At 42.0% G+C, this 27,173-nt stretch overlaps 2 protein-coding genes across 5 annotated transcripts in view; both read left to right on the forward strand.

Annotated features, from left to right (window-relative positions):
• The window catches only part of prex2 (phosphatidylinositol-3,4,5-trisphosphate-dependent Rac exchange factor 2), a 97,743-nt gene extending 74,475 nt beyond the window's left edge, over nucleotides 1-23,268 (forward strand). For 2 of the 4 annotated variants that reach the window (XM_079488248.1, XM_079488249.1), the window contains exons 38-40: nucleotides 3,695-3,797; nucleotides 7,275-7,342; nucleotides 8,881-10,026. In XM_079488248.1, coding sequence (XP_079344374.1) covers nucleotides 3,695-3,797; nucleotides 7,275-7,342; nucleotides 8,881-8,926 — 217 coding nt within the window. In that variant the 3' untranslated portion in view covers nucleotides 8,927-10,026. Of the gene's footprint in view, nucleotides 1-3,694; nucleotides 3,798-7,274; nucleotides 7,343-8,880; nucleotides 10,027-23,136 lie in introns of those variants that run through there. The other 2 variants (XM_079488250.1, XM_079488251.1) reach the window with 2 other exon arrangements.
• Nucleotides 23,143-27,173, forward strand: part of cUnh8orf34 (chromosome Un C8orf34 homolog) — a gene marked incomplete at its 5' end in the record, with an annotated part of 46,977 nt that continues 42,946 nt past the window's right edge. Inside the window, 2 exons of the mRNA XM_079488000.1 lie at nucleotides 23,143-23,281; nucleotides 23,357-23,488. Coding sequence (XP_079344126.1) covers nucleotides 23,143-23,281; nucleotides 23,357-23,488 — 271 coding nt within the window. The remainder of the gene's footprint in view (nucleotides 23,282-23,356; nucleotides 23,489-27,173) is intronic.

Here is a 27,173-nt window from a genome sequence, read left to right on the forward strand (position 1 = left end):
ACTCATCTTAGGTCACTTTTCTTGTTATGTACATGTAGAGTCATTTAAGACGTTTTAAATATTCGCACTAGAAAACAAAACAAAAATGCTTAAGAACAATGTCATTTTTGCAGTGTTGCTGTGCCAATGCCAGTAATGAGTCTCTTTTTATATCATATATCAGTAATGAGTCTCTTATTATATCATATCAGCAAAGAGTCTCTTTTTATATCATATCATATCAGTAATGAGTCTCTTATTATATCATATCAGCAAAGAGTCTCTTTTTATATCATATCATATCAACAATGAGTCTCTTTTTATATCATATCATATCAGTAATGAGTTTTTTTTTTGCTCATTTTGAATCTCAAAAATCAAAGTGTTTTAACTCAAAATAGAAACAGTATTAATAGGAAAATATTAAATAGTAATCAAATCTACACTAATTCCTGACCACGTGAGCATCGATCCTCTGGACTCTGGTTCTGACTGTATTTAACCCTACTGCAGAGGGCCTTGAGAAATGAAATGATGCCTATTTTAAGCAAAAATCCTCAAGGCAGAAATGAATAAATAATGTATGATGTGGCCCCTTTAAACTCTGTCTCATTCTTTCTTTAGTGTGCTCAAGCCATCTGTCTTGGACCCATTTTTGGAGTATAAATAATCATTTAAAACACCCATGACTCTCTTCAGACCTTTAAAACATAAATAATATAATCTCCAGCTAAGGTTATTTTCAGTTACAAGTCCAGTACGTGCATTCTCCATCTGTTATCTCACTGTCCATCTGTCTCTTCTCAAAGTTACAGAAGAGCGTTTAGATCAGATGTTCACATCTGCGAGCTGTATGAATATCACTCAAACAAGAGCAAAACATGAACATCAGTCATGTTTGATGACTCTTTCCCTCTCTTGTGTTTAGTTCATCAGTGGAAAAGGAATGCTCAACCATTTTTCACAGTGTTCACTGCATAAAGAACTCACAAGTATCTTCATACAGTGCTTGCCTCCGGCCAGTTGGCTCAGCATTAAGCTGATTTTGATTCTTCACAGCTGACATTACACAACGGTATGCAGATGCTGCTGTTTCTTCCACCTCTGCTGTGATGGCAAAGCAGCTCTAAGCTGGGTTTCCTGAAACCTTCATGTCGCTACGTCGCTCTTAAGAATAGAGCACTACCACTCTTAAGGTACAATTTAGGAATGACGTAGCGTTAAGATGGTTTCGGGAAACCCAGCCCTGAACTTGTAATTGTTATTAAGGCAAAGTACTATGTTACAGTATTTATTATGTAAGGTTTATAAGAAATGTATGAATGACTTTTATGGAGTATTAACTAGTCTCTGTAGTATTTAAGAACCTAATTTACTAACAAATTATGTAAATTAGGCAAAAACATGCCTGACATTTTTTGCCATCAACAGATTTTTTATCTATATCTTGTTTTCGCAATGTTTGCAATACAATGTTTATGCATTTCCTTATAATTCAAACACAAACGTCATATCATATAGATCACATACAAATAAAACTGCTGTTTCACTTCACAATAATCATGGAGAAAATAATTAACAATAAATAAATAATCATGTTTTATGAACAAGAATATGATATACAACAAATAATGCTGGTAACACTTTACAATAAGGGTGTATTTGTTTAAATTATTAAACACATTAGCGAACATGAACGAACACTGAGCATTTTATCTTATTATCTTGGTTAGTGTTGGTTAATGGCAATCCAATTATCCCTGTTAGTTCATGGGGCTTTTGATATTAAAATGAAAATAAATATGAAATTAACTTTGCTTAAGATTAATAAATGCTATCGATCTTTTGCTTATTGCTGGTTCATGTTAGCTAATGCATTAAGTACAACCTTGTTATAAAGTGTTGCCTAATGCTATCACTCAAATTTATCTTTAATTTGTTTATTTTGTTTTTTCAGTTTTTTAGGGGGGGGTCGATAATTCACACAAAAATATGAGTGCAGGCAGGCAGAGAGAGAGAGTCTCAAGACAAAACTTTCATAGGCTGATTATATTAATATATGAGTTCATTTACCAATAATCGTTGTTTTTAATATCACACTTGTCAATACCAGTACATTGTGATACCTCTCATTTCAAATTCACACCATTTGGAGTCTCTTGCATTTAAATTATAGATCACATCGCAAGATGTAAAGCGCTTCTGGTTTTATTTTATTTTTATCTCACATACAGTATATAATGACATAGAATTGAATATAATTATTAGTTTACCATTTTGATTTAGTTAAAAATGTTCTTTCATTTTGTTCAAATGCTTGTGTAAACTGAAACAGGAAGTTCATCTGAACCAATATTGGGCCTGTATTGATTACGTCTTATGAAATGGTCTATATTAAAGTCCCCGTGAACGGAAAGTTGCAATTGTTTTTTTCCCTTTTTTAACGCATTTCCAAGTGAAATGGAATTTCTAATGAAAGAAATAGTGCTCGTGTTTCTCATCTTTCTCTGCATTTTGAAATGGAACTGGCAGCAGACTGACAGTTGAAAGGGAGGACTTAACGGATGCCCCGCCCAAGCCGTCTAACATACATCATTTTAGATGGATAGTCATTACAGGAAGGAAGTGCATTTTCAGATTTTTACTAAAGGTTATGAGGGCACAAGAATGTAAAAAAGAGAATGACCCACATTGATAAACTATTTAAAATAAACACTAAGCACTATTTCATGAAAAAAATAGACATTGTCATTTTTTATTTCACTGAGATTCGATTTCACTGATAAAACGAAGGTGAAATTGGTTAAAATAGATTTTTTTTGTTATATGAAAAACATTCACTAGATTTTTAAGTCAGTTTAATATAATTTAAGTGATTTATGAGATTTAACCTTAAAATGTACGTTTTCTTTTGAACTCAAGTTTTTAAGGGGATTGTCACGTCGCGCCATGCCGCATCAAGTGTGGACAAAATGTTAAATTATAATGGCTTCTTATGTGGTCTATTGTCATTTGTCGCATCGCGACGTGCCGCGTCCGGTATAGACTAACTTTCAGAACCCAAGAATTCCTGCAAAAACGGCTAATTTATAACATTTTGTTATTGATTTCTTGAATGTACATATTTGTTTATCATCAGTGTATCTCATGCTTAAGTATCTTTCTTGATGGGGCTTTTTTGGCTCAGTCAATCTCTTATCGACTTCGTCCAGGTTGAGCTCATAAAGTTGTTTGTCTTCTCCACTGGGTTGATATCAGATCTCTTACTCTGATTCGCTTTATTCCCACTTTCGTATATCAGGTCTGTCGTTCAACAGTGCTCACATTCAAGGGTTCGGTTACCATTTAAATGCATATAGCTCACCTCAAGGGATATGTATTACTCTCTGGGGACCTTTGTCTTCTAAAACTGAGTGTTTCACACCTGTTTGGTCATGCTGCCATTTGACTGTCCGGTCAGATGTTTGTGGGGTGTGAGTGGCAGACTCATGTTGTCAGGGAGTGAAAGTGCATGTCACGCTCCATCATGCCTGAATTATAGCGCACAGTGCGTGACAGGTCTTGTTATCCCTGGATCTGGGTCACCTAAACGCCTTAACACCTAAATGCTTTATGAAATACCTAATGCACAAACACTTGAAATAGGTTTGGATAAGCTGATTTTTTCCCTTGTTAACCAGTATGATGCTAATCTGTACATCATCCTGTCTTGTAGTTGCACACTGAGTGTCACGCTGGAACAGGCCATTCTTCTGGCCCGAAATCACGGCTTGCCTCCGAGATGCATCATGCAGGCAACTGATGTCATGAGGAAGCAGGTATGATCTGTTATTATGTATACTCAACATTTACTCGATGTGGTTAGTACTCGCCTCTGTGCGTTTGTCTGACCGGGTTAGTTTATTGGGCATTACATTTGCAAAAAACACAATATTAGGCCACTCTGCTCAATTTGTGGCAGATTTATTTTGATCAAAGGAATGTTTTAATTATTTTAGGAAGTGTAACAAGATTAACTGCATGGTTCAGATTATTTAATTTCATTTTTTTTTTTGCATGGCTATTAGCATAAGCTCCAGTCTCGGGTTAACAAGCCTGGAAGCAGGAGAGGAGATGCTCGGGAAATTTCTGTCGAAATTAGATGTGTGAATACTTTCTGTGTGCTGTTCATTTACTGTGAAAATGAAAGATCATTAGTCACATTTTCTACCTGTTCTCACACTAGCCTAGAAGTACCCTTCATGAGGTAATGGATGAAACTGAACGGGTCTGGTCTGTTATAGCATTAAGAACTCTGAGACTTTTATAAAAGCAGTCCAGGTTGGTGGGCACTTGAAAAAAGCTTTTTTTAATTTTGAACTTTGGGAAATGTTTTTGGGGAAATATTTCACTATTTTAGTAAACATTTTTTTAAGTAACAAATGTATATGGCTTTCTTATCATATATCTAAATGTCTCTACTTAATTTAAATTGAGTTATCCCTCAAATCTTTGTCATTTATTCTTTCTTGTAACAAGAGCATTTTAAGAGGACAGTTCACCCAAAAAATTTAATTCTGTCTTAATTTACTCACCCTTGTGTTGTTCTGAATCTATATTCATTTCTTTGTTCTGATGATTGCTGGGAAAGATATATGGAAGAATGCTTTTAACCAAACATTTTGGTCCACCATTGACTACCATAGTTGGAAAAATTACAATGATAGTCTACAGTGCCCTGTATGTGTTCTTTTGTATTCAACAGAACAAAGACATTTATAAAGCAGTCTTTCCTACCATGGTTGGCAATGGTGGAATTTACTTTTTTGGTGTACTGTTCCTTTAAGAATCTTAAATATTTGTAACACTTATTAATACTTAAAGGGGTAGATTATTTCATAATTTACTGTCATGTCACTCCAGACCTGTATTACTTTCTTTCTTCTGAAGCACACAAAAGAAGATATTTCGAAGAATGTTGGTAACCAAACAACATTGGCCCCCATTGACTTCCATTGTGTGGACACAAAACCACAGACACATTCCTCAAAATATATTCTTGTGTGTTCCACAGAAAAAAAGAGTAATATACAGGTTTTGAATGTGTGTTTAAGACAAAAAATATTTTTCTCTTAAGCTTTTTCAATACTACAACAATGCATAGTGGCCAAGTCCATTAAGCGCTATTATAGACACTATTGAAAGGATTAATTCACTTCAAATTAAGCCCTCAATGACTTTCCATAGTAATTTTTATTCCTGCTATGAAAACTCAAAGGGGGCTTATTTTGAAGTGAAATACTCCTTTAACATTATACGAGAAAATGTAAGATGTTATTGCATTGAGCTTTTAATTTCACTACTGTTACTCCGCATCATTGAGTCAGGGAAGAGTCAGGCTGACTGGAGGGCATCAACACTCAATGTTGTGTTCGGTTTGTCACACAACTCTGTCGTATGGCTTCATACTTAAACATCAAGAGGGTGTGGAAAATGTTTCTGTGAACTGTTTCTTTTCAAACCGCAAAATTTACAATGCAAACTTGTCCAGGACCATTTTTAATGTGCTGAACTGCCTGTGGGTGATGACTGCACCGGTCAGGATTCGGAAATGACTTCATGAATATAAATATGAGAGCTCCCCCTGGCTGACTATTTGTTATTATTCACCATGAGACAGACCTCACAGCGAGACATAAGAGAGACTCATCTATCATAATGCCTGCAACTCAAGGAGTAAAAATGATAGACATTGACAGCATGTCCACTTTTTGTTCATATGCATAAAAACCTAAAATATATATTTTTTAGAAAGGAATCAGTAAAGAAGGTTATCAAGAGATCAGATAATCGTCTCTGTGCGAGAATACAAAGTCTGTCACACTGAAAGTCTGCACTACGGTTCCTCATCCTCATATTGTGCTTGTCCTCTCCATACAGCTGTGCCTGGAAGGTAGTAAGGCCACAGTTTTGCACGATTTGCATGCCTGACTCTGATGCGCATGCCGTAATTGCTGATGTTATCATATCACAATAGGAGACTACACAGCCCTGACCGTATCGCTGGTCTTACAAGATAAACGTACCAGTCAGGGGTCCCTAAAGAGCAGGATGAGAGTACCTGTTCAGCGACGGAGGCTGAAATTGCATTTTCCTCTCCACAATTACAGCTGACTACCCCTGGCAGTGTTTATGCGGCACTGAAGCCCCCCGCTGCTGATACAGCCCGCTTCAGACCTGCACCTGCCCCAGACAACACGCATCGAAGCAACCTGAGATAGCAAAGCTATTTGTGGAAACTGCTAACATTTGTAAAATGTGCAAGATGTACGTGTGTATTCTTGCGTCATGGATATTTTTTTTGTCACCATAAGAGGAAAAAACGCTGTTCAGTAGGCAGGGCTGTGATTCATTTGATGTGGGATGGGATGTTAGGATGCATGGTATCGTATCTCCACTCGCTAATGCAGATCTATGTTCCTGCCAGATCACTGCGGTCTGCAAAGGAACAACGACTAGTGGTACCATCCCAAAAAGGAAAAAAGTCACTCTCCCGTACCTTCTCTGGATCTGTTCCACATTGGTGGAATGATCTACCAGCTGCTACAAGATCAGCAGACTCGGTTGCCATCTTTAAAAAACGCCTAAAAACGCATCTCTTCCGTCAACACGTCGCTGATTGAGTTTTCCTAATTCTCTTCCCTTTCCTTCTTTATAAAAAAAATAACAATAAAAAAACTTACTAACCTCACTATTCTTAGCTTTTTATACTGCGCTAGGCTTTAATGGACTAGTTTGATGCACTTATGTATTTTGTTGCCTATGTTGTTATAATTGCTTCCAATGTTTCCTCAGCTGTCAGTCGCTTTGGATAAAAGCGTCTGCTAAAGGACTAAATGTAAATGTAAATGCATGGAACTCTCGGGATGTTCTATGAGTATGTGTGTTATATTTCAATTTATGACTACAAACAAGTCCATCTAACAAATTTGACATGACCAGTGCTCCGGAAGATTCAGCTGTAAGTCATCGATTCAGCCGACTGTGCTTTGAGTTATAAGCTTTGCTGTCTGTGGAGATGGTAAAGCAGGCTGAAGGTGTTTTTGTGGATTCTCACTGTTAGTTTCGTGATCTGATCATTCGTTCGGAATAGATTTATTTTGAAGCATTTATTCAGGAATCAGAATCACAGCCTCTCTGAATGAGGACACTTCTCCGTATTGACCTACTTGAAACAGAATATGTTCATGATTATTTAAAGCATAAGTGTTTTGACAGACCTTCTGCATGTCATTTATCATTTTGGATCTTTTTAGGGAGCAAGAGTGCAGAACTCGGCCAAGAACCTGGGCGTGAGGGACCGCACCCCATCAACAGTGCCAAGGTAAACAGAGCGCTCAGCAATGACTTCATACACACTTCCCCTCACATTTACACTGTGGTCTGGATCGGACTTACCCTCCTTAAAATTCTATGAAATCAACCTAAATTTGATAGTAATGTGTCGAGGTAGAAATGACTTTTGGGTTAGTGGATTGGTAACGGAAGTCTCTAAGCCAAAGTATTAAACTTCTATTATTGCTGTTGCCTGACCTGCTTAACCTACAGACTCATTTTAAACTTTGTAGATCCTTTCAGCCTCATGAATGCAATACATTTTTGGTGAACACTTTTAATACTTAAAAATTTCAAGTTTAAATTAAAACAAACTTTCTTAAGTGACTACTTTTTTGCTGTTGCATAATATTTGCATGCATTTAAACTTGGCATTAACATGTAACCTGTATCTAGATATTGTTGATATTGGTCGGGCAAGTGTATATGTGTCTCAGTTTAATGTTAAAGCAATCCAGGCGTCCTATCTACATTCACAAGTCGATGTCACACGTACCCCCTTCTCTTTATGAAGGCTGTCAGAAAATGAGGACATCACGCATATAAGCTTGCGTATACTGTATGGTTGAAAATTCACTTTCGGAATAGCACTGCCATTCATTTTCTGAAAAAAGCATACTTTTTATTCCCATCGCCTGGATGATTTCGAGATCCTGGCATATATACAATATTTGCAAGCTCCTAAAATATGTGACTGAAATTAGAAAACATATATATCACTTAAGTTTGAATTAGCATCATTGACATTTTTCAACTAGAGACTTGATTTCAATATGGGGCATTAAACAGAGATCCAGTCAGATATCCGGATACAGAAGCCGCTTGATGTTGAGAAGTGTAAGCAAGCACGCTGTGTCCTGATTGGCTGTTGATCAATCTGCACAGTGATCGCATGTTAACGTCATGTGTAAATGCAGCCTGTGTGTTTAGCCTGTTTAGCCTTGTTTACACCAAACCAAAGTCTAAACCTACATATACTGAAAACTTGTCAAAAATGTATTTGAATGCATTTCAGACGTAATATATTGCAGTAATTAGTGTCCCACAGTTTTTTATATTGAACAGATGCTCAGCATTTATTCTTCAGATAAATCCCTTCAGTACTGCCACGTAAAACAAAAAATGCAACATTCTTGCAATATGCTCAAAATGTTGCGTGCATCCTAACATTTAAAATGAAATTGAAGAGAACCCAATGCGTACAACTCTTAAAGTATAATCAAATTGAGCTTATCTCAGGTTAAGCTCCAAGCGCATGTTCTCGTGTGTGCGTGTGTGTTCAAGAGCTCTATTTCCTGCAGTAAAATAACTGCTGAAAAGGACTGAGGAAAGAGATCTGCTCGTGCTCTCTCAGCAGGGACAAAACGGTGTGCCCCAAACCGTTTCACATAAAAGCTTTTTAAGTCATTTCACTCAGAGATTTACTGCATACACTCAGTTGTTATACTATATAGGTGCTGTCTCTACCTGATCTTACTAATCATTTTTTATCCGCGATATTTAAATTGTATTTCATTCCATTAACAGATTGTACAAACTGTGTCAGCCTCCACCTCCCGATGGTGACCCCTGAATCCACATGTCTTTAACAGATTTGGAGCAGCTCTTGTCCAACCCGTGTGACAACACTTTCCATTTAAGGAGAATGTCTGGACATTCATCCTCACTCCGGCTTAGAGGCATCTGTCACCTCTCAAACTCAAACATAATATATATTGGCTTTTGTCATACTGTAGGCACCCTTTTTTATATAATTGTGTGCTATGGTGCGTCTCATTTTAGACCGAAGATCAAACAAACAGGAAGTTGCTGTCAAGTCAATATTTTTGAATAGAAATTGTCAGTCAAAACCTGATTCATATAATTTTTCGTGTTTATGTACAAAGTTTGCACAGTGCTTTAGTCTCTGTATCGTGTATTAAGACATAGCATTTTTATAGTTTATATTTGTTTGTATTAAGTTTAAACAGAATTGGCCTTATATCCAGAGGCTGTATTTCAGCTGTTTTCTTGCCTTACATTTATAAATATGCCATTTATGCTTATATAATCCTATCCAGGGCATTAAAACACATGTATAGGTTTGCCTTCATCATTTATAAGTCTGAGTTTATAGTTTATAAACACCGTAGTGTATTAAGCTAATGTTGCAGGACCAGTTCTGCATTCTCAGTGAATCTTATGTGACATACTGGAAAGTTCATGAACACCACATTGTGATTATATCAGTGTTCTCAGTGTTTTATTTTACATTACACTTGCATAGGTATATACTGTAATATGTATTATTTTCTCTCCACAAATAAAACGCATTCAGTCCTCAGGAGTTATTGTTACATGTAATCTTGGTGTTACTTAAAATAACAAGTTAATCATCATTACTATGCAATATTGCTCTAAACAGGAAGTGTTTATTAACTACATATGTTCTGTTTTTAATGAAAAAATAGGATGTATTCAAGATATTTTTCTGTTATACAAAGCGACTGTTTTAAAAAGGCACATTTAAAAAATAAATGTATTACTGTAAAATGGCATTTATTTATTTGATCATAAAACTAACCCATTTTCCGAATGCATGTTCTATCCCCCCAACCTGCAAATTGGGTTGATTTTCCTGTTATTATGTCAAATTGTAATTAAATAAAATGTTTTAACGGGAATTCAAATATGATATGCTTCAGCTTGTTTCAAATCTATTGCACATGCATGCACCACACACACAACTGCTAAATTGTGCTGCACTTGTCATCCATCATATGTGCAGTCAGTATGAGGACGCTTATACTCGTGTGAAATCTTGCTAATGGCCTCCGCATGCAGGCAAATGTCTTAGACAAACATTCTTTACCTGTCACAGTTTTCATGGCCTTACTGTCACTCACAGTACAGCTTCAAGGCAACAAATGTTTTCAGGCTTCTTACGTAGGTGTCTCCTTAAAGAAACACTTCAACCTAAAATGAAAACTCTGTCATCGTTTACCACCCTCTTGTCATTTCAAACCCGTATACGACTTTCTTGAAGAATGACAAATACAAAAGAAGCTATTTTGAAGAATGTTGTTAACTGAACAATGTGTGTCTATTGTATAGACACAAAACCAATGCAACTCAATGGGTCACTGGATCATTCTTCCAAATATCTTCCTTTGTGTTCTGCTGAAAATCATTGTATTAAGAGTTTATAATATTTTTTATCTGATATTGATATGTCTATATAAACTATATAAAAATGTCTATATAATGTTTTTTTACAAATGTATTCACGATTACACTTTTCAAGAATGCATTGTACCACACAACACATAACATTTTCTGTCAATCGTCTTTTATTGCATTATACATGGTAACACTTTACATTAAGGTACCTTTTATTAAGCATTTATAAATGTGTCCATTAATGATAAATAAGTCATTTACAAATGCATTATGAACCAGTTATAACTGCATGAATTAAAAGAGGGATTCTAACGAATTACCTGCCACATAGTGAGCCATGTTTAACTCACATGTTATAAATGCTTAATAAATGTATTTATTCATCATTTATTTGACTCGAAAGCAGATTCGTTATTATCGTCATCTATCTATGGACACTGTAGGGTGTCATGTTGTTTTTCTAATACCTGCTCACTATTTGGCAGGTATTTTATTAGAATCCCCCTTTTTATTCATGCAGTTATAACTGCTTTATAATACATCTGTAAATTACTTATTAATCATCAATGAACACATTTATAAATGCTTCATAAATGTAAAGTGTTACCTACATTATGGACCGTATCATATAAATGCATATATAACGCCCATACTCAGAGTAAACAGCGAGGGCGGGTCCTTCAGACCTAAGGGGAAAAAATGAACAGCCAATGAATAAAAGATTGATCCAGGCTGTGATCTTTCTCATTGGCTTTGGAAGAAAGCCGTCGCCAGCTACTCTGCCGAGACCGGAGGAGGGATAGTCCCATCAGATAGTAACCAAAGCCAAACCTGGACACTTTCAGCATGTGCTTGAACACACGCCGGAGTCTCCGCTCTGGATATCCGCTCGGGCTCTGTAGCAAAGCCGTTCGGTGATCGATGTTCGGTTTGAAGATGCGTGCCAATATTTAGCGATATCTTCTTCGATTCCTAATGCAAGACATTCATATGGCGTCTCTACAGCAGTCAAGAATACAGTCATACCTGGAGAAGAATAAAATCGGACCCTTGTTTGAGGTACACGGCTCTTTTTCCACAACTTTTAAACGATTGAAATGTCAAATGAGGCATTTTAGAAATGTGCTTCAATGCAATGAGATTGAATAGGAAGTGAACACGTCGACGCAAATTTCTCCGATAAATAGTTTTTTTTGTCATGCAAAGAATGCATAACGTGTTTTTATCATTGCAATTACTGTATGTCATTTCAACTGCATGAAATTGTGCAAAGACGTTTGTCCTTAGGGGGGCAATTCAAAACGTCCTGCATTCACTTGCTTTAATCCAATGTAAGATGTTAAAAAGTAGGTATGTTGTCTTGTTGGACACGATTTAAAGCTAATTGTGCATTAAATAAGACACGTAAGCATGATAGCTGCTCCATAAAAATGATCCGAGGTAATATGAGGTGAATTGTTTTTTGCTGACTGGACGCTTTCTACCAGTAAACCAAACTGCTGTATAGGCTACCATTGTTTCTCTACCGCAACCTGAGGTATATTTTGAATATGTATTCTTTGTCATTTCCGGTCAGTCTAGATCCCTTTTATATTCGTACTTTCTTCGTGTCATTTTAAATCAAATACATATTGATGAACATGTGTATTCAGTGGCCTTTGACTTTTGCAGTCAGATTGGGAATGTGATGGACTAACCTAAATCCAATGCCACAGATTTTAAGAAACACAAAAAGGAACAAACAGTCACCTTTAGGAAAATGACTTTTTCGTGACATAATGAACCAAAATAGCGTTGTCATCCACCACCGAGGCTCGTGTAGTAAGGAGCACATCGTCTATATGAGTCAAACTGCTGATGTATCAACTGTCTTGTAGCAGGGACTATACGTTCATGAACTGAATATTAAACAGCAATAAAGCTAAAAGCAGCGCGGTTGTGACCTAGTACCATGGACAGCGGCGTCGCGCTGAGATCGGTCACGTGAACGCGCAGGAGCTATAAGTGGGCTGCGCTCGGGGTGCTAAATTGACTCTGCCTTTTATGAACTTCTATAGTTTTTGAGAAGTGCATATGTACAGTTTTCCAAAACTAACTTTAATTTGTGACGTTAGTAAATTGGTAGTCTAAAGCTGGTTATACTTTAAATACTCACATAACAATGTAAGAGGCTTTAAAACGTAATGATACAAGATAAAGGTTACACTAGGATTTCATCTTTTTTTGCCGAGTTTCATTGTTAGTACATACATGTTTGCTTCATAAAAAAATGTCTCCTAGTTGGCCAAAAAACTACAATCTCTCGTCTGTGCGACAATTTCTCCCCCATATCTTCTTTTTGTTGTAGGGTACTTGATAACGTAAAGTAACCAAAGTACTGTACTGCGAAGCGACTCTAAATATAGCTTTATTTGCACAGTACCTTTATATCCATAGGCACATGTCATCTCTGTTATATAATATCACTGCAAACAGCTTAAACAGAGCTAGTGTTATTTACACATCATAACTGTTTTCTATATGATTGCATTGTGTCCACACCAGACGCAACATGCAACTTTTAAAGTAAAGACCTGTAATGTATAGCCTCGAATTTATTGTAGTGCGTCCCATATGTCCGGCGTGGATGATGTTGACATAACATGGAAAAGATACATTTTCTGATGTGTTGCGATATCTGTGTCAAAATAATGTTACATTGTTCCACACATTAACTTTATCTCCCCACAAGAGGAAAGATCTTGAAAATATAACTAGCCTAGACTGTAACATTAGAACCAAGAAAATATTCAAATGTTCATGCGGTTTCATTTATTACCATTAAAACAGGTCATCCCAGTCATGCAATATGACATATGGCTGATTTTAAAGGTGCCGTGTGAATTTTTTTGGAGGATTATTAGACAGAAATTCAATATAATATACATATCTTCAGAGATGTATAAAGACCTTACATGATGTAGCGTTATGTTTTTATTACCTTCGAATCTTGACTATTGTTAATGTTGCATGTACAATGGAAATGAGTAGTGACTGAGGCTGTCACCAAAGAAACAAAATCATGATAATTTGTAACCATTTGTAACATTGTAACATTCTCCTAAAGACACAGTATGAATATAATGAAGAGCTACACCTGCAGCATGTGTCTTCAAATTGAAATCACTCACCACATTAAAAGCTTTACTGTATTATTTTGCGAAGACTGACACACTGTGTGGGGGCTGAGATTTAGGAAGCTGTATAGATTAGTGTATACAGTTTTGCATGAATGCACACTCTTCAGAACTAATTAATGGAGAGGTTTTGGTTTATATCAGCTTGACTTTTTTTAGCCTTTCGGTTGTGCTTTTTAATGGTGTTAATGATGATGATTAGTCGCATTCAGAAATAGATTTTCTTTAGGTAATCAAGCTGGAAAATGACTAAATGAAGTTGAAAAAAAAATAGAGACATAAGGGTTTAAAATAATGTACATTTAGATTTTTCTCTTAATAATATGACTCAACCAGATGGTATGCATAACTTGCTAACCACATTTTGCTTAAATACTGAGATCAATCATTACTGAAATGTTATGGGTACAAGTGGAGGATTGCATTGTGCATCCAATGGTACTGGAAGATAAAAAAAATTTACATTTAGAAGCATTATCTATACACTCTCACAAATTATAAAAAATCGGTGAAAATCTATAATTTACATCCGGTCTGTATTACATATACAGAATGTGCAATTGCATCTCCATAAAAGTCAGTCGAGCTCATGGGCTTCTAGGCAACTGCAGTGCTGATCTGCTCCATTTTGCCGCTGATTAGAGCAAATTTAGAGGAGGAAAACAGGTTATCAAAAGCCAATCAAAGAGCACCTCACTAAGTCAAATGGTTGGACAGAGCGTAATAAACGCAGTAAAACATTTGGAATCAGCAGCGTAATTGATCTCTGTTGTGAGCATTGTGTGTTCACCCACACAATATAGTGAAACTAGAGCAGATGGAGATCTGATTAGTACATTCTAATGAATTCAGCCTATAAAACCACAGGCATCAACACTCAAGTAGTTTCTGGATTTGAAACATATGCCATTAGCATATTTTTCTCTTGGCTAGTGTTTGTGTTTATATGTACTGGAAGCGTATTGTTATTGCCGGAGGTTGGATGTGCAATCTCAGCATCTGTCACATGCGCTACTTTCACTTTACAGGGCCATAGAAAATCCTGGCCGGGGACTTTCTAACTTTATTGGTCCTGCTCCCTGATATTTTTTGAAGATTCTTTGCTTCCCTTATGGTTTGGGTTTGCTTGGGTGGTTAATAGATCCTTTTGACTTTTATTGACTGAGATTGTGGCTTACATTACATTTGGACTGGCTATTGTGTTCATGGGGTTTGGTGTAAATGCAATGCTTTTTGTCGACTCAAGCTTCACTTTATGATTCTTGCAATAACACTACAAATCAATTAAAAAGATGACCTGTATCCTTTTTACTGAAATTAAAAATAATATAATAAGCCTAGATTGTAACATTAGAACCAAGAAAATATTCAAATTTCCATGCGGTTTCATTTATTACCATTAAAACAGGTCATCCCAGCCATGCAATATGAAATATGGCTGATTTCTAAAGGTGCCGTGTGAAATTTTTTGGAGGATCATTAGACAGAAATTCAATATAATATACATATCTTCAGAGGTGTATAAAGACCTTACATGATGTAGCGTCAGGGGCGTCACTAGGCCCTTTTTAGGGGGGCTTCAACCCCCTAATTTATTATGTAAATATGTTATCTCCTGCAGCAAAGAAGCGAAAACGTGACAACATCATAGTTCTGTCACAGCCACCGTAGTGCTTCGAAAGGGAGGTCTAGTGAGCCACTGGTTTCAATTCGTACGCCGCAACATTTTATACACTGGACCTTTAATATAGTAATCTGTGACAAAGAATGAAATGAATCTGTGAGCTTTCTCTGTGTAATGAATACAACTGACCCAACACGTCTCACTTCATCCAAAGTCAAGGGTACATTGACCCAGAGCACCGGAAAAGTCAGACAACGTTCAGAGCAATTTGTGTGGCTCTGCTTTTCCAACCTTCTATTCCTACAAAAGGATTACAGCCTAGACCTTTCTGAAATAGTGTCAGCTAATGTGCATTGAAATCATGGTGTGAGGGAACAAAGGCTAAAAAGGATGTTTTGTCATTTCTGCTTGCGGGCTTGCCATATACCTGAAACTTAAAGCCATTTGCGTCATCAAATAAAATGGCAGAAATACGTTTTAAACAGGTTTACAAAATCACCTGGTATTGGTCAGACAAACAGTCCTGCCCTAAAAAAGCATTATAATTACTTTATGAATACAATGGAAGAATGCATTTTATTCATGCTTTTTTGCTCACAGCTTTGTTTTATTTCGACCTGCCAACATTTTCAGACGTGTAAGCTCCTCAGCGCTGGATTTGTTGAGCTTATACTATCATTACGGAGCTCCTCAACATCTCACAAGTGCAAATTGAATGCTATATCAGCACATAGAATATCGATAAAATCAATTGGCTTTAGAACCATTGCATTTCCCATTTTTAATTGAAGCTGACAGCCACCACAGACGATGGAAATCTCAAGCGCTGTGCAGTCTGGGTTGGTATAAATGGTCTCAGCCAGTAGAAAACACAAACTCTATCATAAGTTTCAGCCAGTAAGGCTGGGTGTTAATGAGCTGTGTGTGCATGGCGTTGGGTCACTTTCTGTCCTGTTATAGTCAGCCTATAAATGAAGTCAATGACAGAGAATAATAATAAGGCTATGTGGGTCTTGTTGAGACATGCTGTATTACTGTAGTGGTGCACACACACACTGGTTCAGATACAGAGACTACCCTTGTCTTTATTTATAGCGGTTTCTTGGCGGTCTACAGTAGTTAACGTAGAAGTGACCTCCTGCAGACACCCGAGGCGTCGATGCGGTGTGAGATCCGCTCTCTTGAGCACACACCCTATGCACGGTACGAGACAAGCTCACCCGACAGTCTGAAACTGAATAATAACTTCACAAGATGGATCTCCTGCTCAAATTTTAACAATCTGTGGAAGCATCACTCTAATGTCTTTTTCCGTTTCATCCTAAATTTACAGGCTTATTTAGAAACATGCTTTCAATGACGCCACATGTAAAATATAGTTTTTGGCTGGTGTTGCCTTTTAAAAGGGTTGTAATGTTAAACAATAGTCTGTGTTGAATGTCTGTGTGTGGATTTCTGAGGCTGTAACACTCCTTTGTTCCACCTCTTGTCTCAAGGGCTGGATCTCATCCAAATCTATGTCCCAGTGTTCATTCAGCCTCTGCCTGCTGTGACGCAAGATATGAATGATGGATTCAGAGGGAAAACAAGAGCACTGGTCAAAATTTCTCCTTATGATCAGTAATATCAACTGCGACAGCAAAATATTGAATTTCCTCTACAGTACAAAGTACTTTATTGTAGTAAAAGTGTATTGTAGTTGTGTTAACACAGTTCCCTTTCTGTCGGTCTCTCGACGTTGTGTCGAACCGACAGATGGGGTTTGACTTGAGAACCTATCATCTTCTGACTATTTTGAAAAGGCCAATGAAATTGGCGAATGAAATTTGCATGCCGGACTCCGCCCAGAATATCCGGGTATAAAAGGGAGACGGCGTGCTGCATTCATTCACCTTTTGAGCATTCGGAGGCGATGCACAGCACCCTCGCGGCTGGACGATTGATCATCGGGGGGTGCCTTTTTGTCCCCGAGGTGCATGAGGAGCTCGGTAAGATTGACAGCAGGGTGGGCTGTTTGGTAAGCCCCGCCGTGGGCCGGCCACCTTCAGGCTGTCGAGGTCCCGTTCGGGGTCTGCTCCTAAACAGTCCCGGCCACCTTTTTCGTCGTCCCCGGTTCTGGTGCCCCCTCCTCAGGCGGTCCCCCGGAGGAAGACGTCAAGGGAAGGTCCGCCGTCTCATCAGCAGCTGCCGCGGAAGCACAAGCGCTCCTGATGAGGTGAACCCAAGGAGAACAAGATTGGGCCTGACCCCAGCCATTCCATCGCTACCGGGTCGGACTGGGATGGTTCCTGCCCCATCCCAACATCTGCTGGGCCCCTTCGGGGGCCTGGTGCCCACATGTTCACAAGAGCTTTCGTTCCCCCTGGGTCTTTCTCACAGCCGCTCTCACCCTCTGCGGACGGTGTTCGGCGACTCGACATTGCGTCTCGGTGACGCGCAGTGCAGAGTATAAACATAGCCAGCCCTCAGCACTCTCACCTCGACGGTGCGTTGAGCAGCGCCATCGCCAGGCACTAAACACAGCGGAGCTGGTCCCTTCCCGTTGGGGTCTCCCCCGGCGGGGGACCGGCACTGCTGGCTGTCGAACCACCCCATCGCGGGGGTGATGAAGCAGATTCGTAGCCATCGACCTGAAGGACGCATACTGTCATGTCTCGATTCCCCCCTCTCATCGGCCGTTCCTACGGTTCGCTATCGAGGGACGGGCATATCAGGACAGGGTCCTCCCATTCGGCCTGTCTCCACGGGCCTTTACGAAGTTTGTGGAAGCCGCCCTCGCTCCCCTCAGGGAGAGCGGTTTGCGGGTACTCAAATTTCTTGACGACTGGCTTATCTTGGCACACTCGCGAGATCTGTTGTGTACACACAGGGACTTGGTGCCCCGGCACCTCGACCGATTGGGATTACGGGTCAACCGAGAGAAGAGCCAGCTCTCCCGGGTGCAGAGCTCCCTTTTTTCTCGGTATGGAACTCGACTCTGTCTCCATGACGGCACGACTCACCCTAAAGCGCGCACAGTCAGTGCTGAACTGTTTGAGCCTTCACAGACAGCAGCCAGCGGTCCCCCTGAAATTATTTCAGAGATTCCTGGGGCACATGGCATCCTCGCTGGGGGTGGTCCCCCTCGGGTTGATGCACATGAGACCGCTCCAGCACTGGCTACAGAGAAGAGTTCCCTGGAGAGCGTGGCACACAGGCAGCAGGCGTATCTTCATCACGCCTCTCTGCCGTCACATCCTAACCCCCTGGTCTTCAATTACCTTTTTTTACGGGCCGGAGTCCCTCTCGGGCAGGTCTTGAGGCGAGTCATGGTGTCAACAGACGCCTCCTCGCAGGGTTGGGGTGCGGTGTGCAACGGGCACGCAGTATCGGGTCTGTGGATGGGCCCCCGCCTGCACTGGCATTCAGTTGCCAAGAGTTGTTAGCTGTTCTACTTGCGCCCCTAGCAGTAGGTGCTGGCAGCATTTTCCGTATCCCCGGATGGCCTTAAATTTGGGCCCGGTAACTCTCACATGATCCTGAGACCCCGGCCTGGCTACGTGCCCAATAACAGAGGTTGGCGCACTGGATCGTGGACACAGTTACGACGGCATACCGATCACAGGACTGCCCGTGCCCACTGGCAGTGAGGGCATACTCCACTCGGGGTGTGGCCTCCTCATGGGCACTGGCTCAGGGCACCTCTCTGGCAGATATTTGTAGAGCTGCGGGTTGGGCTACACCTTCGAGAGGTTCTATAACCTCCGTGTAGAACCGGTGTCAGCCCGAGTCTTGCATGTTGCCAGCACGTGAGACCGGCGGCCGGTAGGGTTTACGCTTGCGAAAGCGCCTTCCCCCCCTTTCCGGGCGGGTCAGTGCGCTAATTCAGCCTCACTTTTTTCCCCTCGGGCGAAGAACAGGCATTCCATCCATCACTAAGCACTCCATGGCGGCGGACTGTGCGGAGCAGCCTGCCTCCTATGGCCGGGTATCAGCTGAGTTATCACATAGCTCTAACCGGACCTAGTGCCCCACACGTAGTAACCCCCCAACAGGGTGGTTCCGTCTGATGTTTTCCTCATGAGATGGTCCCCCTCAAGGTGACCCTTGACCTCCTCCAGGTGGACATCCACCTAGCGGTACCTTGGTCCGCGCTTACTTCCCATGAGTTCTCCCCTGCGGGCGAGACCGTCTCCACTATATTCCTCCCTGTGCTGGGAAGTGGTCTCCGTAGCGCATACCCCCCTTCAGGGAACAGCGCTTCCCCAGTGGCCTTACGGTACTGGACGGCTTCTCGCCATTAGAGATACAAGGCCTCAGTCTGTGGTGGCCGAGGGCAGGTGCCTCTCATCTTTGCCAAAGCTCTGGGACGCCCTGCCAAACCCACTGGATGGTTACAATTTCCCACTAGCGCTCGCGTCTGACACACCTAGGCCAGTCACTGTCGCTTCGCTCGAGATTGTGACGCGGCATAGTGCTGTGACGTTTTCCATAGGAATCCCATCTGCCGGTTCGACACAACATCGAGAGACCGACAGAAAGGGAACGTCTTGGCTACGTATGTAACTCTCGTTCCCTGATGGAGGGAACGAGACGTTGTGTCCCTCATGCCACAACACTTGCCGCCCGCTGAGATGCTCTCAGGCTCCTCAGCACAAAAGGTGAATGAATGCAGCACGCCGTCTCCCTTTTATACCCGGATATCCGGGGGCGGAGTCCGGCATCCAAATTTAATTCGCCAATTTCATTGGCCTTTTCAAAATAGTCAGAAGATGATAGGTTCTCAAGTCAAACCCCATCTGTTGGTTCGACACAACGTCTCGTTACTGTTTCACTAGATAAACTGTGGTTACCGTAGTAAAATCATTGTAAGCTCTTTCATCACAGAAGTATATCTAATGCTAAAATATATTTATTATTGGTATCCATACATTTTCAGACCTTCAAATTTGTTTGCTACAGGTATTTACTTAATAGAAAAACAAGTTTTAATGGGTGAAATGTACACTTGATACATTTTTGGCTTCTGAGAGAAGTTAAATGTGCTGGCCCCAATGTTTTGATATCACATTTAAATACATTTATTAAGGACTTTATTGAAAAGAGCTGCCTGATTTCAAACACTGGGATAGTAAACTTATCTCCTGTTCATTAGACACATGTTGCATTAACAGAGCTGCTTATATTTCATACAAAAGTGCTGATTTAATGTTGAATTATACTGTATATGTAAATATTTAGCACTCCTTTGTATATGTAAATATTTAGCACTACCAGACTGAGACAATTGATTGAAAGTTTACTGTTACAAGCTTAGTTAGTTTCTATTGTCTCACACGGCTGTATTTCATGGCTTACACAGGCATCAGTGATGCTCTTGGATTTACTGCATTGATTTGCCACAATACAACTTCAAAGTCAATAACAGAACATATGTCATAAAAAGCTAAATAAAGTTTGTCTTGCAGTTTCTGTTCAGTTTTGTTTAAAATGTTATAATATCTGGTGTCGTGGGTCTTATCAAATACTGATTCAAGAAAGAGATTGTTGATACTATAACCAGTTCATTTATTTATAATTGTCAAAATGAAAGGTCAAGATTTTTCATTGTAATTTTCTGTGTACTGTATATCATTTATATTGCCGTAGTCCATAGTGCTGGGAATCATTTTTGCATACCATACGTGTTTTTCTGTTTTGCACCCTCGTGGGAAGTCTTTGTTTTGCATTTGTTTTGTAGTTTTGATTGATCTGAGAGTTGTCACCCCCTCGTGGGTCTTTATTTTATTAATAAAAGTTTTGTTACCGACTTGGGTTCTCCCTCCTGACGTCCGTGACGACAGGGTTCCTTTGTGCCTGTTTGACAAGACAGTCTATCCTGTCAATTACACTAGAATAGGACTGTGAGATCATAGCTTTATTTGTCTCAATACACTATTAGATTTAATGATGCTGTGCTTTTTTAGATTAAAAGATCATTTGTGTTAAAACACTGTTTTTGGTATGGTGAGGTCAGGTCATAGAAAGGCATGTTTTAAGGTTGGGTAACATTAGGAGATATCTGCAACTGCACAATCTAAGATGCTAAAAAACACATTAATGATGCCCGCAACATATAAAGTTTGTAGGAGAGATTTAAAAGCGACAGAAATGAGGGGACCTGATACCTGTTTATTCATTGTTTTATGTTTATTTGTTTATCATTTAAAGCACTGTATATTGCAGAAAACATACTAATAGTATGTTTGTATTTGTTTCCAACTGCCATAAAACAGTAGAATACTTTCTTTTGACCCCTTGTGAGGGTGCTTAGGAAATGTATTCACCATAGCTGTTCTACTTCAGTGTTGATACTGAACTTGGCAAGGAGTCAGTTTGTCTTTTAGAGAGGCTGAAATTGCGTCCACTCTGCCAATTTTCCCAGTCTGTCAGTATGATCGAGAGATCCTGTTTTCTGCATCCCATTACAAGAGAATCTATCAAGAAGCTTATTTCTTTGACCTAAATATAAGTATGTCTGCATGCTCTCCATCATGGATCTTAAACAACAAACAGCTCAAACTCATAAAGCAAAAACCTAATTTTACTGGCACTTTTTTCAGTCAAGCTGTGGCTTTTTCATCACACGATTGACATCTGCATTAAAGCGGTCAGTGCAGGAAGCTGGAAAAACCCTTTTTGATGTTAGTCGAACACTACAGTAAATTGAGGCTAATCCACACCATGCTTTACTGTTTACCGCAAGGGTAATTACACACTGGGGAGTGTTGGGTAGTTAACACTGCCGCGTTTAATTTACTTCCTGCTAAAGCCACAAATTACAGCTCGCTTTATGCACCACCTGTTGTTAGGTTAGTGGAATTATCCAGTGAGGCTTATGTCTCGTAATTAACGCATTTAATGTACATTTCACATCTTTGATGATTTATTTGTGATTGTCTGGCTTGTATCACAAAACTCAAGCTGGTGAAGGCTGATAGACCATCCTGTACCTGAACCAAAACAGCTATATCTTTATCTACATTTACCATCTGGGCTACATTTGAAGCTGATATTTATCAAACTTTGGTGTTTTAACTTTAGCTTGGGTTTTTTTCTCCAGCACTTTTTAAACCATTGTCATGGTGTATAGATTTATATTTATATCTGAGGAGACCCTAACACATTTAAAATGTCATCTAAGGATCCCTGCCAGCATTAAGCATCTTTAAAAATTGGATCTCAACATACTGTATTTCTAATTTTAGGGTTTAATTTTTGCAGAAAGCCTCCATCCCTCTTCCATCATGAAACATGTATTGCATAGCGTTGGCCAATAACTTCCTCAACTCAGTATCAGTGTGTAAATATTTCTTTGACCTATTACTTAATCAGTTTTCTGATGGTGGAGGCTGGTCAAAGCTATGCTGTTGTGAAGGTGAATTCACAAGGTGAATAATTTGACACATTGACAATTTTAGCACAAATCGCATGGATGCTATTAAAGGCGTTACGTGGGTATCAATGTTAACATGAGTGCAAAATGAAAGTTTATATAACATTTTGACAACTTCTTTGTATGGAGTCAAAACCACTGAGATATTTCTCAAAATATCTTCTTTGCTGTATCACAAAAGGAGGAGTCAAATAAAGGTTAGGAACAAAATGAGGGTGAATAAACGATGACAGAATTTTATTTTTGTGTGAACTATCCCTATAAGTTAAATTTCCTTCACTTCCAGTAATTTTGCAACCTAAACCAAAGATACAACGAAGTTGAATGTCCATGAGACTTGGGTTTGTACAGTATACTGTATCTATGACTGTGTGCTTGTCCTCTGACCACGTTTTGTTTGGCTCTCATAGGAGATGATGACCAAGCTAATAACAGAGACACCAGACCACCCCATTCCGTTCCTCATCGGCCATCTGCAGACCAAGCAGGAGAGTCCAGGCAGGATCCAGAGAACTCTGTCGGGTTCTGCTGCTCTGTGGGCCGATAGCTCCTCAGGTGGGTTTAGTTCAGTGCCCTGCAAGCTGTTTGTTCCTGTTATAGACGAATAAGCATTTTTGCATCTCCCTGTAGAATATAAAGGCACACGACGGGACTCCAGGGGCTATGAGAAACCCTGGCAGATCCACCCCAAAAAGCCCAAGAAATCAAAGAGCGACCTGGCCGTATCTAACATCTCCCCACCTTCACCGGAGTCTAAATCATGTGAGTATTTCTAAAATAGAGATGTTTGTTATCAGTTTTAACACATCTGAGATGAAAAGACAGATCCTATATAAACAACTTCTATTCAAATATTGAGTTGTGTTGCGTAAGTTATGTGCTAGAGAGAGTTCTGGAAAGGTATTTATTTCTCTGGAATGAGTTGTATCAGAACCAGACCTCAGTCTTTAATAATTGAATACGATGCTCTTCTACTGACGGCAGCGGCTCTATTTCTGCCTCAGTGGAGGTTGTCGGACAGTTTTGTGGGAAAGGGCACCAATCTCGACAGCAAGCATTTCGGTTTAAACTGCAAACGTTTCTGTGTTCATCTTCGTTTTGTTTACGTTGACGATTTGTAATATTTGGTTTTAGTTCTTGTAAAATGTCTGTTTTTGTTCAGCTGTGTTTTAAGTTTAGGATTAGGGGAATTTGCAGCTCAGATGGGGTTTCTAGGAAGTAATAATACACATTATGAGTCCAGAGGTTACTGTGCACCGCATGCAAAATAAACATGGGGTGATTTACACAGCAAACAAGCTGCTCAGTGGTATGAATAGGAGCCTTTATTTTCATGGGTCTGCATAGCATGGAAAAGCAATATCAGGTTTTTTTGACCCCATATTGTCACGGTGTCGTGCCGGAGAGAGACAGACGAGTATCCAGGCATACGAAAACAGGTAACTTTTAATAAACACAGACTTGTACACAAAACGCAAGACAATCAATAACTGACAATGGGAAAAACGGAAACACAGAGTATAAATAGTCTTTGATAACGAACAATGATGGCTGGCAGGTGCGGGAACAGCGTGATCACAAATGACGGACAGGTGCGGGATAGTGAATATAAGTCCATGGGGAAAAACCGGCAGGGAAACGGACGGGAGTGTTACAGTACACCCCCCTCCCCAAAGGCGCGTCCTCGCGCCAACGAAACACCAGGGAGGGGGGGTGGGCAGCTGAGAGACTCGTGCGGGACATACAGACTAGTACGGGACAGGGAGTCTCTCAGCTGGCTTCCCCCTGGCTAGGGGTCAGGAGGCTTGGGCTCGGGCTGTGGGTCCGGAGGCTTGGGCTCGGGCTGAGGGTCCGGAGGCTTGGGCTCGGGCTGAGGGTCCGGAGGCTTGGGCTCGGGCTGAGGGTCCGGAGGCTTGGGCTCGGGCTGAGGGTCCGGAGGCTTGGGCTCGGGCTGAGGGTCCCGAGGCTTGGGCTCGGGCTGAGGGTCCGGAGGCTTGGGTTCGGGCTGAGGGTCCGGAGGCTTGGGTTCGGGCTGGGGGTCCGGAGGCTTGGGCTCGGGCTGAGGGTCCGGAGGCTTGGGCTCGGGCTGAGGGTCCGGAGGCTTGGGTTCGGGCTGAGGGTCCGGAGGCTTGGGCTCGGGCTGAGGGTCCGGAGGCTTGGGTTCGGGCTGAGGGTCCGGAGGCTTGGGCTCGGGCTGAGGGTCCGGAGGCTTGGGTTCGGGCTGAGGGTCCGGAGGCTTGGGTTCGGGCTGAGGGTCCGGAGGCTTGGGTTCGGGCTGAGGGTCCGGAGGCTTGGGTTCGGGCTGAGGGTCCGGAGGCTTGGGTTCGGGCTGAGGGTCCGGAGGCTTGGGCTCGGGCTGAGGGTCCGGAGGCTTGGGTTCGGGCTGAGGGTCCGGAGGCTTGGGTTCGGGCTGAGGGTCCGGAGGCTTGGGCTCGGGCTGAGGGTCCGGAGGCTTGGGTTCGGGCTGAGGGTCCGGAGGCTTGGGTTCGGGCTGAGGGTCCGGAGGCTTGGGCTCTGGGCTATCCGGGGCCATGGAACGACTGGTGGGTGCCGGGCTCCCCGGATAGGCAATGTGCACCCCCCCAAAAAAAATTTGGGTTGGCCCCTGGGGTTCCTTGGGCTCTGGAGAGGGCTCGGGCACGGGTTCGGAGGCCTGGTGAGGCTCGGGCATGGGTACGGCGGCCTGGTGAGGCTCGGGCACGGGTACGGAGGCCTGGTTAGGCTCGGGCACGGGTACGGAGGCCTGGTGAGGCTCGGGCACGGGTACGGAGGCCTGGTGAGGCTCGGGCACGGGTACGGAGGCCTGTTGAGGCTCGGGCACGGGTACGGAGGCCTGGTGAGGCTCGGAGACGGGCACGGAGGCCTGGTGAGGCTCGGAGACGGGCACGGAGGCCTGGTGAGGCTCGGAGACGGGCACGGAGGCCTGGTGAGGCTCGGAGACGGGCACGGAGGCCTGGTGAGGCTCGGAGACGGGCACGGAGGCCTGGTGAGGCTCGGAGACGGGCACGGAGGCCTGGTGAGGCTCGGGCGCCTGCACGGGAGTGCATCGGGGCGCTGGCACGGGAGTGCTTCGGGGCGCTGGCACGGGAGTGCTTCGGGGCCCTGGCACGGGAGTGCTTCGGGGCGCTGGCACGGGAGTGCTTCGGGGCGCTGGCACGGGAGTGCTTCGGGGCGCTGGCACGGGAGTGCTTCGGGGCGCTGGCACGGGAGTGCTTCGGGGCGCTGGCACGGGAGTGCTTCGGGGCGCTGGCACGGGAGTGCTTCGGGGCGCTGGCACGGAACACCAGAGGGAATCCAACTCCCGGAGTGCCTCTGGTGCGATCAGGACCGGTAGCTGTGCCTGGGAAGGCCGGGGATTTTGACCCTCACGGCCTTCCATATTCCGCTGCTGCGGAATCTCAGGGGCGCACTCGCGCTGCTGGCGCTGTAGTGCCCGCCGACGTGGATGGCGCCGACGGGACTTCGTGGAGGAGTGAGGCGCGGTCCCGGAGTGAGTCAGAACAACCCCCACGCGGATGACCGGTACCGGACGCGAACCGCTCAAGCCACCGTCCAGCTCCCCAACGCGGTCCACGGATTCCTCCCCCGGGAGAACCTGATTGATCAACTCCTCCAGGGGAAGGTCGTCCGCGTACGGGAGCAGAACGGCGGCGAGCAGGTCGTCGTCCAGACCGGTCAAAAACACACGGTTAAGTGTGGGATTGTCCCAACCCACCCGGTAACACACCTCAACAAACTCCTCCACATACCTCTCCAGTGGCCGTCCGTCTTGAAGAAGACCCACGAGCTGGTCCACTGGAGAGACGTAGATGTAATCCATTCGTTGGTCAGTTATTCTGTCACGGTGTCGTGCCGGAGAGAGACAGACGAGTATCCAGGCATACGAAAACAGGTAACTTTTAATAAACACAGACTTGTACACAAAACGCAAGACAATCAATAACTGACAATGGGAAAAACGGAAACACAGAGTATAAATAGTCTTTGATAACGAACAATGATGGCTGGCAGGTGCGGGAACAGCGTGATCACAAATGACGGACAGGTGCGGGATAGTGAATATAAGTCCATGGGGAAAAACCGGCAGGGAAACGGACGGGAGTGTTACACATATATTGTCAATTTAATATGATGATTCATGCTTAAATGCAAATGCACAATTCATGTTACGAAAGAGTTTCTCTCAGTGCATAGTTTACTGAATGGTCGTCCAGATTTACAGATGTGGAGTTTGCTCACAGATTATTTTATCTGAAAGAAACACATACTGTCACTGTCTGGATTTGTCACATGTATATCAAGGGTTCTACATGGAACTTTACTTGGGATTTACACAAAAACGTTTCACACGTTACTATGTAAAATGCATGTGCCATTTTTGTAAGGGTGGTGCCTTTAGCAGCTTTAACTGACCAGAAACCCTTCACGTAGACAGGAAGTAAAGTAA

The sequence above is a fragment of the Barbatula barbatula genome, assembly GCF_947034865.1.
Source record: "Barbatula barbatula genome assembly, chromosome: 23".
Classification (NCBI taxonomy): domain Eukaryota; kingdom Metazoa; phylum Chordata; class Actinopteri; order Cypriniformes; family Nemacheilidae; genus Barbatula; species Barbatula barbatula.